General features: G+C 40.1%; 1 protein-coding gene across 2 annotated transcripts in view; it reads right to left on the bottom strand.

Moving 5' to 3' along the window:
* Positions 1 to 14,910, bottom strand: part of LOC140257576 (netrin-4-like) — a 45,499-nt gene that overhangs the window by 16,193 nt on the left and 14,396 nt on the right. For both annotated transcript variants that reach the window (XR_011905061.1, XM_072346949.1), the window contains exons 3-4: positions 12,117 to 12,380; positions 345 to 471 (exon numbers count right to left, since the gene is read on the bottom strand). Coding sequence is in view for 1 of the 2 variants with exons in the window: in XM_072346949.1 (XP_072203050.1) it covers positions 345 to 471; positions 12,117 to 12,380 (391 nt within the window). In the remaining variant the exon portion in view is untranslated. The remainder of the gene's footprint in view (positions 1 to 344; positions 472 to 12,116; positions 12,381 to 14,910) is intronic.

Raw genomic sequence — 14,910 nt, forward strand, 5'->3', positions numbered from 1 at the left:
ACTTCAGGTTTATCTAACAGGCACAACAAATGATACTGTTCAAATAGTATAATTTCCCTACTGTGAACCATGGAGGATATATATCTGAGTGTAGCACATATTCTCTGCAATCTTTGATATTCCTTTCTAAAAAAATCACAGTTCCAACCCAAAGAACACCCAACCAAGAAGTTTAGCTGCCACATCTTACAGTAAGACAAGCCAATCTGTTGGTATCATAAGCCTTACAAAAAAGAAACAACCCTAGAGCACTACAATTTATGCAGTCGCAGCCAGAGGACTGCCTGCTGGTGGGGTGAGCACTTGCCCTGACACCCAGGGTCACTAAGCTCTCTCCCACTTACTTTTGCATTCATTTGGTGCCCCAGTTTTTCCATCTCCTGGCTTCCAAGGCTGATCATTGTATAGCGGTGCACATTTCTCACAGTGGTCCCCTGCTGTGTTGTGTCTACAAATGCACTTCCCATGGACCTGTTGGGGGAAAGAATACATTCAAATGGCGACAGGCATTAATGTGGTGAAGTATGCCCTACAGCCTCATGAGGCAGAGGAACTTCTGCACTGGTCTCCCACAGATGATAGCACTATTAAGAGACCAGAAGAGCCTGGAGCTCACCTGTAGTGTTATCACTTAGCAGTAATGAAGAAAAGGCACAGTTAAGCTTTGGATTGTGTAAAAAAAACATTGTGCCTTAACGTGTACTGTAGGCCTCAATGTGGTGCACAAGGCTCTGTAATCTTGAGCTACTTCCAAGAAGTGCTTTAAACAAGTTTGGTTTTTTTGTTGCTTTTAATTTAAGAAAACTGATTCTTACATCTGTCTGCAAAGGATTCCTCTTGAGAAATGATTTGAGGAAAGATGGGGCTGTAGGGCTCATTCCGCACCCATCACAAAAGAAGCTGTCAAGTATTTAATATGGAAGGAAGCACTTGTGCTGAGAACGGCAATCAAAAATCCGGAACCAGACTGTCCCCCCTGTGCACTGTGGAGGATGCATAGCACTGTAACCACCCACCGTCACAGCTCTGCCACTGCACAGTACACAAAGAGCAGAGGCTGAGATTTCATTTTGACTGCGGTGTGAATTGAACGTAATCCTTTAATCTCACCATTAATGTGAGTTACGCTTCTCCATGGTCTCTCTTGAAAGTCAGACTTCCTTCCCTTTTGCTGTCCTCCCCCAGCCCCATCTCATGTAGCAGGTAGCTCAGGATCAAGACAGAAATGTTCAAAAGAACCCTTGCATGAATGCTCTCCCCTGCCCCCAAAGCCATTTCCCTGCAGCAATTTGCTCTGCGCTGCCCTGGTTTTTAATCCTACCAGACCAGATATGTCATGTAGTTAGCAAAGGGAATAGGCTGCAGCTGATGCCATTGCCCCTCTATGGCCAGCTGGCAGATTTGCTGCTGCACAGAGCGGTTGGCTGCTTCCTCACGGAAGACTGAGCACAGACTTCAGGGTATGCATTTCTGTCAGGGCTCAGCACCAGTAAACCTCAGGAGGATACAGCTTGTAGCACATGATGTGATGCCTCTCCAGACCTTTGTCCGGGAAAGTCATCCATGTTCAAAGCCCTAAATAGGATGACAAATTAGAAATAAACAATAATACCAGTAAGTAACAATACTGGGCTTCTCCCCGTTTGAGTTTGGTTCTCGAGGCTTTTTAGTTCTTCCCCATGGACAAAGTGACTTAACAGCAATGATTTCATTTCAGAAGCCACAGAACAGGGAGAAGAACCAGGATTGGAGGAAAAAGTAAGCCTGACCCAGAACTATTTTTTAGTGTCCATGAACTTTGGACTATCAGAACTTTACAACTCATTCCAAAATGGACTAGGACTGAACACTTTAGACCCGGTCATCTCTTACTTTAGGAAAAAATGATATATTTTGTAATGAAATACACTGTAAGTTCACTTAAAAAAAAATAAAAGAGAGAAATAGGTGTACAAAATAAACATTTACTCTATATGAAAAAGAAAAGCGTGAAAGAAATAGAGATTGTACAGCTGGGAAATGGCAGAATTAAACAATGCAATCTTGTTTTAGCCTTGAATGACATGATCAAATATTCATTATTCCACAGGACCTTGCGCTTACAGTGCACAGCAGATGGTGTGAACACTCATGAACAATTATTCAGAGCAAACAGGAAAGTTCAGTGAGGAAGGAAGAATCGAGTTGTTCTCTGAAGGTAAGTAGATGTCCATTGTCCCATGGTTTGTTTTGCTGCAAGTTGTAGTTTGTGGAGGCTGTCTAGGGATGTACATGTGAAGCACAAAGGAAGCCTGTTGCCAATGATCCCTGCTACTGAATAGTTTACAAAACAAAAGTATGAGTAAATTTGTATGAGCTATGAGTAAAAGACTGGTTAATGGAGGAGAAATCAAGCTGTGAAAAGACCTCTTAAACTTAAGCAAGAGGTGAAATAAGGATAGAAGAGGCAGCAGTAAGAAACAAAAGAAACAGTTTGTTCTTTAAGTGAGGAAGAGATAGGAAAGGTAGCCAGGGATTGAAGTCCAGGAAGGAACAAGAATGATATGTAGGAAAATGTCAGATAAAATAGGAAATGGGATATCTGCTCAGGGAAAGAAGAATGTGAGAATCAGACTCAACACCACAACTGCAGGCATGTCTCTGACTGTTATTCCCTGCTGAAGAAAGCTACCAGCTCTCAGGTGAGTCCAAAAAGCAGGCTGTGCTCTTTGCCCAACATAGGACCTCAGGATCTCACTGGAATGCAAAGATGACCAAGAGAGAACAGTGAAAGAAATAAAGACTTAGGGGCTACTACATTCACGTTTTATTTGTCCTAGAAAGCAGGGTTGAAGTCCACATAGATAATGTCAATCAGATGATTATCACAGAAAAGCAAGGACATGAAGGGATGTGGAGTTACAGATGGAGGGTGACCATAGCAGAGATTGTGCTCTCACTGAGCACAGTGTGGGTAGCAGGGAGCTGGCATCAGGGTGCACTGACAGCCCCAGACACATCAACATCAAGGTAATCAGGGCTATTCAGGAGCAGCAAGAGACAGGCCTAGAATAAACCCACAACATTAAGCTGAAGTCTGATTAGTTTATTGCAGGGATTTATATGATTACATATAAATGTATTGGTACAGCAGTTGAAAGATTAAGATCTAATAGATCTGCATCTCATGTATCTAATATTTCACTTTAGTATTCAAAATGTGACACCACATCACTCAATGGTTACTGATCCTTAGATATGAAAATATTTAAGCCTGCATGGGCTTTTCCACAGTGCTCATAGCTGCAATAGTTTAGTACTTGAGAAATAATACAGAATTTGTTTTTCTAACATCCCTCTTCATCTGCTTCCCCTCATTATCATGCTAACTTCAGTTGTCTCCAAGGATGGGTCCCATTTCTCAGTGTCATTCTATTAAGCGTTCAGTTGGTCTGACCAGTTTGCTTGAAGCTGAGTGGTACCTTCCAAAACTGCAAATGGATCAAGGAAATAGGTGCACTCACAGGCAGGCAGTCTGCATTTCATAAAACCCATCTGAAGTACTTTGTGCTCAACCTGTGATGGTTTCTGTTCTTGTGATCCTGCTTTCAGAATGCTTTCATCCAAGGTTACTCATATCACCAGTGCATGGGATGAGCTTCAAAAATGAAAACTGGAGCATTCTATCCTAATATTCTGCATGCATTAAACCTCCATATTTCTAATTAGTTTTTGCAAAGGTTCAAAGTTGCTATCTATTGGCAGTCTAAGGGTATTATCTGTCCAGGAAAGGAACACAAATGTTATCGTATGCTAGATTTAGCAGCCACTTGAAAGCAAATTCTCCTTCTGTGTCTTGCTATAGCAGCTGTATTTTTAAGCAGTGATTTCATGATATAAAATCTTTGGGGGCAGTCATAATTTAACATATTTTGCTTTCCTTACTGCTCCTTTCTATGTTCCTACGTTTTGCATCGTGCCCTGAGTGATGTTGTGAACTGGACCGTGGAACTAAATCATATTTAAAAAGAAAAAGGTTTGTGGTTTTTTTTTTTTCTTCTTTTACCTTGGCAATAATATTTTTAATCTGGTTTAATTCCCTGATCTGACTCACAGCACAGTTGTGCTGTTACAACAGTCTGGTATTGCTGCCAAAGGCTTTCATTTGTACATTTACCACCTGAGCAGCTTGAATCATGACACAGAGGAGGTTATGACTTCATGGATATTAATGCCAGGATGATCGGTTCCAATCTTTTTAGATCAACCTGCTACACAAAGCCATGAATTTCATCCATATAGTTTTTCTATGGAACTCAATAACATCTGGTTGACTTATTGTGAATAGTGTAGAACCATATCCTGCTTTTGTGCAATGGTTCCGAAATCACACCTGGTCACCTTTGTTTACAAAAGCTATTTCACCTGAATTCTGCTCTTCAGGTGAGAAAACAGGTAGAAATGTTTCAGCTCAGTAATACATTCTTTTATTAAATTATTTTTTAAGCTCTGTTCAGCCTAGAATAACACCCCAAGCTTCTCGCTCTCTGATTGCCCCCTTAGTTTCTTCCACCTTTTATCCTTTCAGTAAACGTGGTGCTTGTTGCTCTTTCTCCTGAGCCATTCTCAGCCTATTTTATTTTATTTTTCCTAATGAATGAAGGTTAAATTTGGAAGCCTTCCAGCACAGAGCAACTGTTGCTGATTCGGAGAAAATGTTTGTCTTTGGGCTCTGTATTCACTTTGTAATATCGCCAGAACAATTTTGGATACAGCAGTTTGCAATGACATCAGAGGCTGGTCCCTTACCTGCTTTTAGCAAAACGGCCCTTTCTGGGTCTTTCTGAATGGTTGAATACAAAACAGTGTTATCCTTCCCCTCTGTCTATCTCACAGCTCAAACGGGCTCCATTGTATCTCCAGATGGGGTGGTGGATCTGTGCAGATTTATAATAAATTCTTCTCTATCGGGTCCTGAGGAGAGCACATGCAGCTTTTAAGAGGCCAAATAATAAAAAGTAAAATTACTTTGAGTTCGTCAAGTTCTCAAAGACTTAAAAAAAAAACATAGGTGGCTTGGGAGTAAGTCCCAGATGACAGTGCTTGCTATGGGTAGGTTGATAGTTCAAATTCCTGCTCTAATCAGGAATGAAAAAAGGCCATTATTTTCCTATGCCACTCGGTTTCTGGGGAAAGGTCTAATAATTGCGTGTGTCTGAAAACTGGTGCACATATGGGTGTTTTCTGAGGGAACTGAATTTCTGGCTTGTACTTGGTCACTATGGTAAATTAAGTCCGAGGGAACTTGGCAGGGGGGAAGGAGAGCTGGGACACTGGTAGCAAGGCCACCTGAGACCATACTGGGCTTGGGATCCACAGCAGAGGGTGAGTTAACTGCCACCAGTTCCAAACTCGCTAAACAGGTAATGGTGAAGAAAAAAAAAGTCTGTGAGTGTTTAGCTGAATATTCAGACTGGCATCACTAAGCCCCTATCTGAACAGCAACAAAGGAACGGGATAAATAGACCGGAAGAGGTACAAAATCCGTGCTTGATGTGAGGGGATGCAGCAGACTAACCTCAGCATGGGACGGTTTCAAGACACAGCTCCGTCCTTTCCCTGATTCACCTCTGGCTGTCCTTAGGCACAAGCCTGGCTATGTCTTCGCCGACATTTTACTCTGTTTTTCTTATTGTTTTCTTCCTCAGTGCTAGCTTGATTTTTATTCATTTTTGGGCTGAGCTCTCCTTTTATTTTTACCTACAGTGCCAGCAACTCCATTATCAGTCTGCAGCAAACCGCGTACAAGAAACAGCTGTCACACCAAAGTGCAGCCCAAGTTACAACAGATCACCAGATCTTGGTGACTGTCTTAAGAATGGAGAGACCAGAAAGTGGAGTGAGGCTCGGTATTGTAATAGGTGAATACCCGAATCACTGTCTGAACTTAGATTAAGTTTCTGTTGGTAAAACCACAGTGATTCTAGGTCTGTGTGATGGAAAATCCACTATCAAAGTGGGCCTGCGAGCTCTTCTCTGAGTTTTTACTTCTGTATTGAGTGAACTTGGCAGCATGCATAGCTCCCATTCAAGTGAAATTATGTTGAGTAATGGAACAGATGAAGCCAAGAGAAAAATAGTTTTCTGCAACTCCTCTGCAGATGGCTGCAGTTTGGAGAGTGGGGGAAGGGCAGGCCTGACATAGCACCAAACCAGCCAAATTTGTGAGGAATCTGTCTGACAACAGGGAGAAAAAGGGAGAGAAACTCCATGATTTAGCAGAAAACTTGTGAATTGAAGGAGATTGATTCAAAATCCCTCATTCATGGGCACAAAACTAATCCCCAGGTCCCTTCCAGCGCAGTGAGTAAACTAAGTCAAGGAAATGTAAATAGGATTTTATAACTTTTGTCCTGAAAAATATGGATATATATTTTTTAAATCCTGTAAAACTTTTCTCCATATGTTCTGTGCACCTGTCTTCAAATCACTTAAATGCAAACTCCATATACTCACGAGGCACAGATATAGAAATAATTTGCTTAAGTTACTGGGAGGTCCTGTGCATTGGCTGAAAGGCCTCAAAGGTTTCGGTAAAGGATGGTGAGTTGAGAACAAAAACAGCATAGGTGTCTATTCAGTCCCAGGAGAACTTACAAACACAAAGACTTACTATATAAGGCCAAACACAGAAACTCCTGTGGCTGTCATATCATAGTAACTTCCTAGTGTTGTTGGCTGTCCAGTTTAACTTAGAAAATATACAGTGTGTTGAATTTAAATGAAAGACCCTCAGAAATGTGCTGTGCTGCTGTGATGGAGAAGTGTTTGCAAAAAGTAGTGGCTGAAAGCACTGGGATAAACCAATTTTTTCTTCCTCTCCCACACATTCAGACATTCTTGAAGCTTTAACATGAAAAGCAATTGTTAAGAGAATTGCAAGGCATATTTTACCAACCCTAGGATATATTTACAAGTATTTTCAATCAAATGTTTCTACTAGCAGAGTTATTGTAGCTATTACTGTAGATAATAGTAGCAGAGAATATAAACTCAGTGATTAAAACAAACAGGAAAACACTAATGAGAGCAATTAAGCGATAAAATTAAAGTGCTTTTAAATAGCACATCCACTGATATTGCTTCTTATAAAAGCTGTATTTAAAGGCTAATAGTGTCAGATAGGAAAGTGTTTGCTATTCATGAAATAAGAGATAATTTGCTAGTAGTAATATGCATGTTTGCATAGAAGGTCTACCCTGAGACACAATTCAGGAAACCATTCAGGCATGAATTCAAACACCATTTCTAAATAGGCACACTTTTCTGATTTCAGCTTTAGCAGCAGTAAAAGATATTCCACAACAGTAATAAAGTGCAGGAAAAACTTGTTGACTTTATAATTGTAGAATTCCTGCTGGCTGAACCACTGTGTGGATCAGATCATCAAAACAGCGGTTTTTCTCTAAACCATACTCAGAATCTCATGTTGATGGTAGGAATGCTGGATGCTGTGGTGGCAAACCACAGGTTCTTAGTGGTGTTCATGGAGAACTTGCACAGACATCAAGTTAAGCACACTGAGCCCACACACCCAATCGTCAAGAAGCGAAGTAAAGAAGTAAAGACGCAGAATGCTATCATATATTTTCAGGGCACACCAAAGAAGCCAAATTAGCAGTCTTTCATAGGATGGAATAGCCCTCACAGACAACTCAGAAGGACAAGGGTGTTGATGTTTTTGGTTGGCTGTGAACTAGCTGCTGGCAGTAACAGAAATGTTACTTGAATATGCCAGTCTTCAATCTCTATGAAACAGCAGAAGAATGGAATATATAGGAAAGATCTTGCTTAGATTTATTCAAGTACTCTACAGTTAATATTCCCAGCAGCTTTTTTCAGAATGTGATAAAATAGGATCTTCTGGATGAAGAGAGAAGTCTGAAAATCCTTTTCTGACTTTCTTAAAGTAATTGTTTGAGAACTTAACTGTCATTTAGAGTTATGGCTTTGAGGTTTATTTTCCCCCACAAAATTAGGAACTCACTGAAGTTATCTGCTAACATTAAGGAGAACCTTTCCATGATGCTCCCCTGTCATCTTCTTGATCATCCCTGAACACAAGTATCTGAAACTTTCTCATCCACCAACATGTTCTAACAAAGCTTCTTCCAAAGTGCTTCAATCCACCGTGAGTAGCAAACATGTCAGTGAGACCACTTTCTTGTCATGAAGTTCATATAACTCATGGTCACTTTTTGCTCTGTCATTTATATGATCTACTCCTGTGCTTTTGGATCATTATGGGCAAAGCTTTAAGGCCTTGTTCAGTTTTAATTAATATGTATATGCCCTACACTGCTGGCACAGCTGGTATACGCAGTCTAACCTTTTTCTTAATGAAACCTACTCTTTTTGTTGCTGTCTGCAACAGAATGAGTGCACTTCCAGGCAGCTCTGAGTGCTGGACATCACACAGGCTGGCAGAGCCTGGATCAGACAATGTGAAAACTTCACTGGGGGGATTATCTGTAGAACTGCACAAGATATTTGAAGAGGAGATAACATTTGCAAGAGATACGACAGCCAGGTTGCCCAGAAAATCTCTGCAGAAAAACAAGTTTTACCTCATGTAACCTACTTCAAGCCAAACAAGGAATCTCACTTAGGACCAGATCCTGTTCCCTCTTAAGTAAGTGGAAAACTTTCCACTTGCTTCACTGTGGAAGACCAGACCCACAGGGAGTTTAGTTTGTCTCTATTAACAGGATAAAGAAGCAAAAGAAACATCTGAAGCAACTTGTAAGTATTTCCTGGCAGTGAAGGTACCAAAAATTAACAAGTAAAAAATCCTAAAGCTTTTGTCAAAAATATTTTAATCTATATTTGCTTTCATCTGTCTGTAGTTATTTCTCATGCACCAGAAAGATAATTGTGAAATGTTTGGCAAATGGAAAGGAATTTGGTCTAGATTCAGTATTCTGTCTGTGTGCACTTTCTGCTTTGTAAACACTGTGTGTTCTGGAAGCAACCCTGGACTCAGATAAATACGTTATCGAAGCAGATTCTAAACCTGAAAACTGTTCCTGACTTTGATGGAAGTTAATAAGAAACCGAGTACTACAAAGCTTGTATACCCTGCAACAGCAGTACGTGGGACAGAGTACTTCCGAATGGTGGAAGACTAGGTGTATTCAGGTGGCCAGATCCTAATGGTTGTTTCCATTATAAGGACATATTAATTCCCAACATTTAAAAGAAAATGCACCTCTCTAGTTCCTGAGGAAAAATGCAATGTCAATAGACAATTTCCCACACTGACAAAGGAGAGACCTTATAAAAGAACTGAATACTACAGGTTGTGAAATTCAGAATTTTATCCTCAGCTATCAAAAGAAGCTATTTAAGTCGGGTATGGCATCTATGTGTCTCTTGTCTGGTCTGAGGAAAGGATACAGGAGACAAGAATATACCACTTTTTCTAGCAACAAATTCCAAATTCAAGATATGTTTGCCCAGACGTTTCGTGACTATTGCTTACAGTTCCCATCTTCATTTCCCAAAATCTCTCTTCTGTCTAACATGATATTCTTGGTAGTTAATAAGGGAAATAAGGTCTAGATAAATTACACTGAGTTGGCTGCATAAATCTTTACAAAAAAAAATGATGTCTGATGTCTAAGGGATCAAAGGATGTTTCCATTGTATCCTATGGAAAGAAGACTACATTATTCTTGCTCTACTCAGTTTTTGTTAATGACCTATGGGCAAATAGAGAGAGTATGCATGACACTACCTAGGATTCCAAGCTAAAGTACATATATCCCAATTGGCGATCAGTCTGACCATTTGCATTTGTCTTGTATCATTAGTTCTATGATACCATGGCATCTGTGATGGTAACTGTCATACAGCTGCATTTCTCATTGGCATCCTCTGTGAAAAATCTAGAAGACAAGTGGATTGTCATATCTGAATGGACAGATCCACAAATAAGCTGATGGTTGGCAGATCATCTAATAGTAACACATCATCTATTCCCTCCAAAATGGAGTTGAAAAGTGTTGGTTTAAAACTGTCAAGAAATGTACTTTAGTCTTCTCCATTATTTAGGTTCCACTTAATATTAATATAGCAATGGTACAATCATGACGAATGGAAGAGATTTCTTTCAAGAGCAAGTAAAAGCAGACTTACACACTAGCACAGTTATGCATCTCCCAAGACCTAAGCACAGCATGATCTCAGGTTTTGGGCCTATCCCATGGCAAACAATTACAGTTGTTTTCTGCATGGACTTGTTTTTGTTTTTGTTAACTACAGAAAAAAAACAAACACCCAACCAAGCATCACATGAGGACTCTGAAATCTTAAGAGACTGAGACTGCTATTACTTACGCCTTCCTGTGGTCTGTATTTTTTCCAGCATTTTATTTACATACTTGAAAGCAGACAAGGAAACATGAAGCTGCTCTGCCTTCATGCTGTGATATCACCCACACTATCCGTATGAAAAACTGTGTCTTGAGACTTTCTCTGCCCATGTGTCTGTTAAATATTAGATGTGGCCAGCAGAATGAATCAGTGTTTGTTTTTAACATCTCTGTTCTGCTTCAATCACTATGTGCAAGCAGAGCACTTTCCACTAAGAAAGGAGAATTACAAGATGAGAAAGATTACTGTTGTAACACAGATTGGCTGATATGAAATGTATCATCGGCGTTTTCCACTCAACAGCAGAGGCCTTTTCCTTCTGCATATAGGCAAAGATGTTACCATACCATAAGATGCAGAGTTATATGCTTACCTAAATGCCTTCATTCGAGTGGATTTTCACAGTATAAATGAAAATAGCAGCAAAATAATATGATCATCTTTACTCCCAGCTAATGTGACCTGAAGGTAGAATTCTGAGTTTTGACCACAGTTCTCTGGTCAGTACAAAAAAGCAAAAGCCAGGGAAGGATATGGTAAGAACCTTCCAGCCATATCAGCAGAAGTGCATCAACTTCTGTCAAAGATCACTGGAGGAAAGGGGACAAGGCCCCTTGAATTCCCGATTAGACACAAACTTGATAATATCTATGGATAATATCTATGCCTGTATTGGATACTGGGATGCATCCACCCCCTTGTCTCCTGAGACATGACTCACTCATGAAATGCGTTTCATCAAAACTGCTTCACCTTCTGCCCCATGAAGTCACTGATGGCACAAGAAGATTCTATTCCCTTGTGACCAGAAGAAAAAAAAGATCCAGCCACAGTTTACAGTGGTTATGTCAGTAATACACACAGTATTTTTGTTTTTCTCTTCTGATGGGCAGAATGTTTATTCTTCTACCAGCTGTATTCATTTAGCCTGTTATTCATGTACTTGGTTTCACCATGTGTGTATTTAACAGTTTGCAGTGTGGAGGATGCGCTCTGTAAACAGCTCTTCTCCACACATTTTGTCTTATGTGGGTCTATATTTGTAGTTATCAGAATCTGATAGCATCACTCAGTGCTAAAATACTGTAAATTAGCTTTATGCCACAGGTGGAACAGATTCAGAAATGATTTTGCAAATATTGTGAAAGTCATACAGTCCTAATCATCTGTTCAATATCTGCACGTGAACCTAGAAAACCCGAAAGGAAGACAATGAATACCAGAAGAAAATAAACCAAACCATACATTGAATGGGACAGAAATTAGCTGAGGATGTATTTCTTGTGTCTATTGTGTTAGGGTACACCAGGGGCTAAAAATATGAGGGTTATTTTGGCTTTCAAAACCTGTTACAGACATCCTACTGGAACCAGTGAAATCACTGACTAGTTTAAAGTGGCTTGAGCTCTCTCAGTGATGTGTATGTTTTGATAAACCTGGATATTTGGCTAACATCACTTCCCTTTGACTGTTATTACATTCCTACTATATAATACTTGCAGCTAAATCAAAACTTTGACAGCAGTAATTACCACTGAATAGCAACATCTAAATGTGCATATAAATACTGAACAGGGAACAGTCATGATGTTGTGGAAGAATATTCCTATGAAGTTTGGCTCCTTTTACTTCTTGTTTTAAGTTCTAACAAGCAAGTTGAAGGATACTAAAGTCTACTAAATGAGTGAATGTCATGAACTCACCACATTCTCCACCTCTCCTGTCCTGTTGGCAAGTTCACATTCTTCTGCATGCCCATTGCAAAAGCAGCTTCCCCGGATGATCAGATCATAAATAGCATAGTGGGCAAATCTCTGAGGCTTCTCTACCAATCCTGAACCACGACACGGACATTCCTGTCTTTTTAACAAAAGGAGGCGGAGGTTGGTGAGTTTCAGGAGATCTTGAGCCTCAGGACTATAGGGATCTTCAATCTTGTTAGATGGAGTTAAGGCACGATAGATCACCTGAAAGACAGAAGGTACACACTCAGGAGATGACATAGGAGTCTCCACATGCAGAAAACATTGTGAGGTGATGCTCAAGAAAATGTAATATTTCCTACTGAGAAGTCTCAGCATTAACAGTAGTCTGGCTGTCAGTGATCCCTGAGTGTGACCCGTTACCAACTAATGGCCCAGCCACAGCAGGTGACTGTACCTACTTTCATCCCATCACATATGTAATAGGAAAACAAGGTTAACTGGCATTAATACAACATAAATGCCATCCAAATTTTTCAAAGCATTTTAGACACGGGGCTCTATACCATGAGTTCCACAGTCAGGTAAATTAAGGCACTAAAAAGATACGTGACAGAAGTGAGAGCTGTGATCACACTTCTGGCATGCTCCCTTCAGCCATGCACTAGAAAATACAAGTTGGCTTAGGGTGAGTAGGCATTGAGAGAAACCAGTTTTCAAACAAAGCAAGCCAGTTTATTCATTGGAAGAGGAGAAATAACTACACTGCAGTGAGCTCACAGGACCGCAGGGCTTTGTGCCTACCAGCTGTCTGCAAGTTGTAACTTAGAGTTCTTTGGCTCTGTCTTTTAAGTGGTGACAGTCTCTGTTTGACTGAATCCATTAGGGGAGTGAAAGCTTTGTTTCCATATGGATTCCTTTTCTCTCTGGTTTATTTATTTATTTATTTATTTTTCTTTCTTAGCTGGTGAACCAAACCATTTAAACACCTGTAGCACATAATAAATTAGTATCCTTTTTGTTCATAGGAGCCAGAAAAGAGCTTGTGGTACATGCTTGGAAGATAATTCTGTTGGATGTTGATGGCATCCAACAGAATGGGGAAATGAATCCCCTTAAATCAACAGAATCAGCTGCCAGGCTCTGCCCAGAGCTACACCTGTCAGTAATGCAGTGAAGGCAGCAGCACATTTCCCACTTCTCTGCAGCATTTTCTGTCTGGTTAGCTCTGGTCTTCCTTTTAATTCCCTCCTCTTGAACTGTCAGCTGTTTACAAAGCTACAGATACTCGCATTTGGTGAGATCAGAGTTGTCTTGTTTGATAGAGCCATGGGCAGTTTGCCAGGCTATGCAATGCAGGTGCCTACATTCCCCAGACCAAAGAAGCCATGACAAAATAGCCTAGGCCTTTCCATACCAAAGTCTACATTCCCCCAGTCAATGGAACCATAAGAAAATGACCTAGTCTGTTTTGTCCAGTGCCCAGCATTCCCCTTATTGATGGATTCAGAGGACAAAGACCAAATCTCTTATGTCCGGTTCCTCTAATCCCACATGGTCTGGTCTTTTTGATTGAAGCTAATTTTATGAGCCCCCTTTCCTTCTTCCCAGTCCCTTGTGGACCACATAGAGGTGGAGTGGTTTCTCAGAGTCCTGAGCACCTGGTGATGTACAGACACACATCCTTCTCCTGCATGGGTGAGCCAATTCATCCAAGACCAAGGCAGTGAACTGAATAGAATTGTTCTGCGGAGCTGCTCAAAGCAGGTTAAAAGCTAACTACTGGGACATTAATGGCTGAAAGTCCTTGTGAAACTGTTTTAAATTGGCATAAAACAGCGGAGTCAAGGGGCAATGGCAATTGTTTGATAACCAGTTTTTATAAGCTCCATTCTCCCACCTGACTTTCATGTCTGTGGCATCTCTTCAGGAGAGCTGCTTTGATATTCCCTTAGAACTGTCAGTGGTATTTGTGAGAAGAGATATTTATAGCTTGGATGTCCCTTAGGAACTGCAGCATTCTTTTAAGGAAAAAATGAGTATTCCATTCCAGTTGAGGTACAAGAGTTTGCTTGTATGATTAATTCATGACATATTTCTGTCTGGAATAAGCTCAGCGGTGAGGCTGGGTTTGTTCATCCTTGTCTCACCCAAAGGAAGATTAGTTAAACATTAAAGATCTGATTTGAGTGGCTTAACACTTGTGAAACCTTTTGGGAGTGGAAGTTATAGATGCTCTTTTTGCATTCAGAATTAAGAAATTAGCTGTGAAACAGTCAAAGGTATTGAGGAGTTACTTAAAAATATTTTGAGGCAAGAGCGTTAAAGCAGTTTTGTTTTGCCAGTCTGAGTCAGTTTAGGTGAGCTGTATTTCACATTGAGGCAGCACAGTTTTAATTAGTGTTTAGATCAATAACAGCATTGTTTTATATGTGTATAAAACTTGAAAATTGAATTTCCCCTCTCTTCATAATTAGATTAATAGATTTAGATGACTTAGTAAATAATAACAATGAAATAAAATTAATACGTTTAGATTAATAAACTTATATCTGTGAAATTCTCTTAGAATCCCTAGATGTGGATGCTCACTGCACATAGAATTCTAAAAATAACAGCAGGTCAAAGAGAAGAGTTTTGCAGTCTCAGTCATTTCCACATAAACATTTCAAAGGTCAGATTAGATACAGATCTAAGTCTTAGTGAGCTCATAGACTCATAAGCTGTGGGAAGAGACGCTCCATCTTTACCCTGTGTTGTTTGTTCTTTTGTTTATTTCACCAGGTTTTGTTTT

The sequence above is a fragment of the Excalfactoria chinensis genome, chromosome 12, assembly GCF_039878825.1.
Source record: "Excalfactoria chinensis isolate bCotChi1 chromosome 12, bCotChi1.hap2, whole genome shotgun sequence".
NCBI classification, from domain to species: Eukaryota; Metazoa; Chordata; class Aves; order Galliformes; family Phasianidae; genus Excalfactoria; species Excalfactoria chinensis.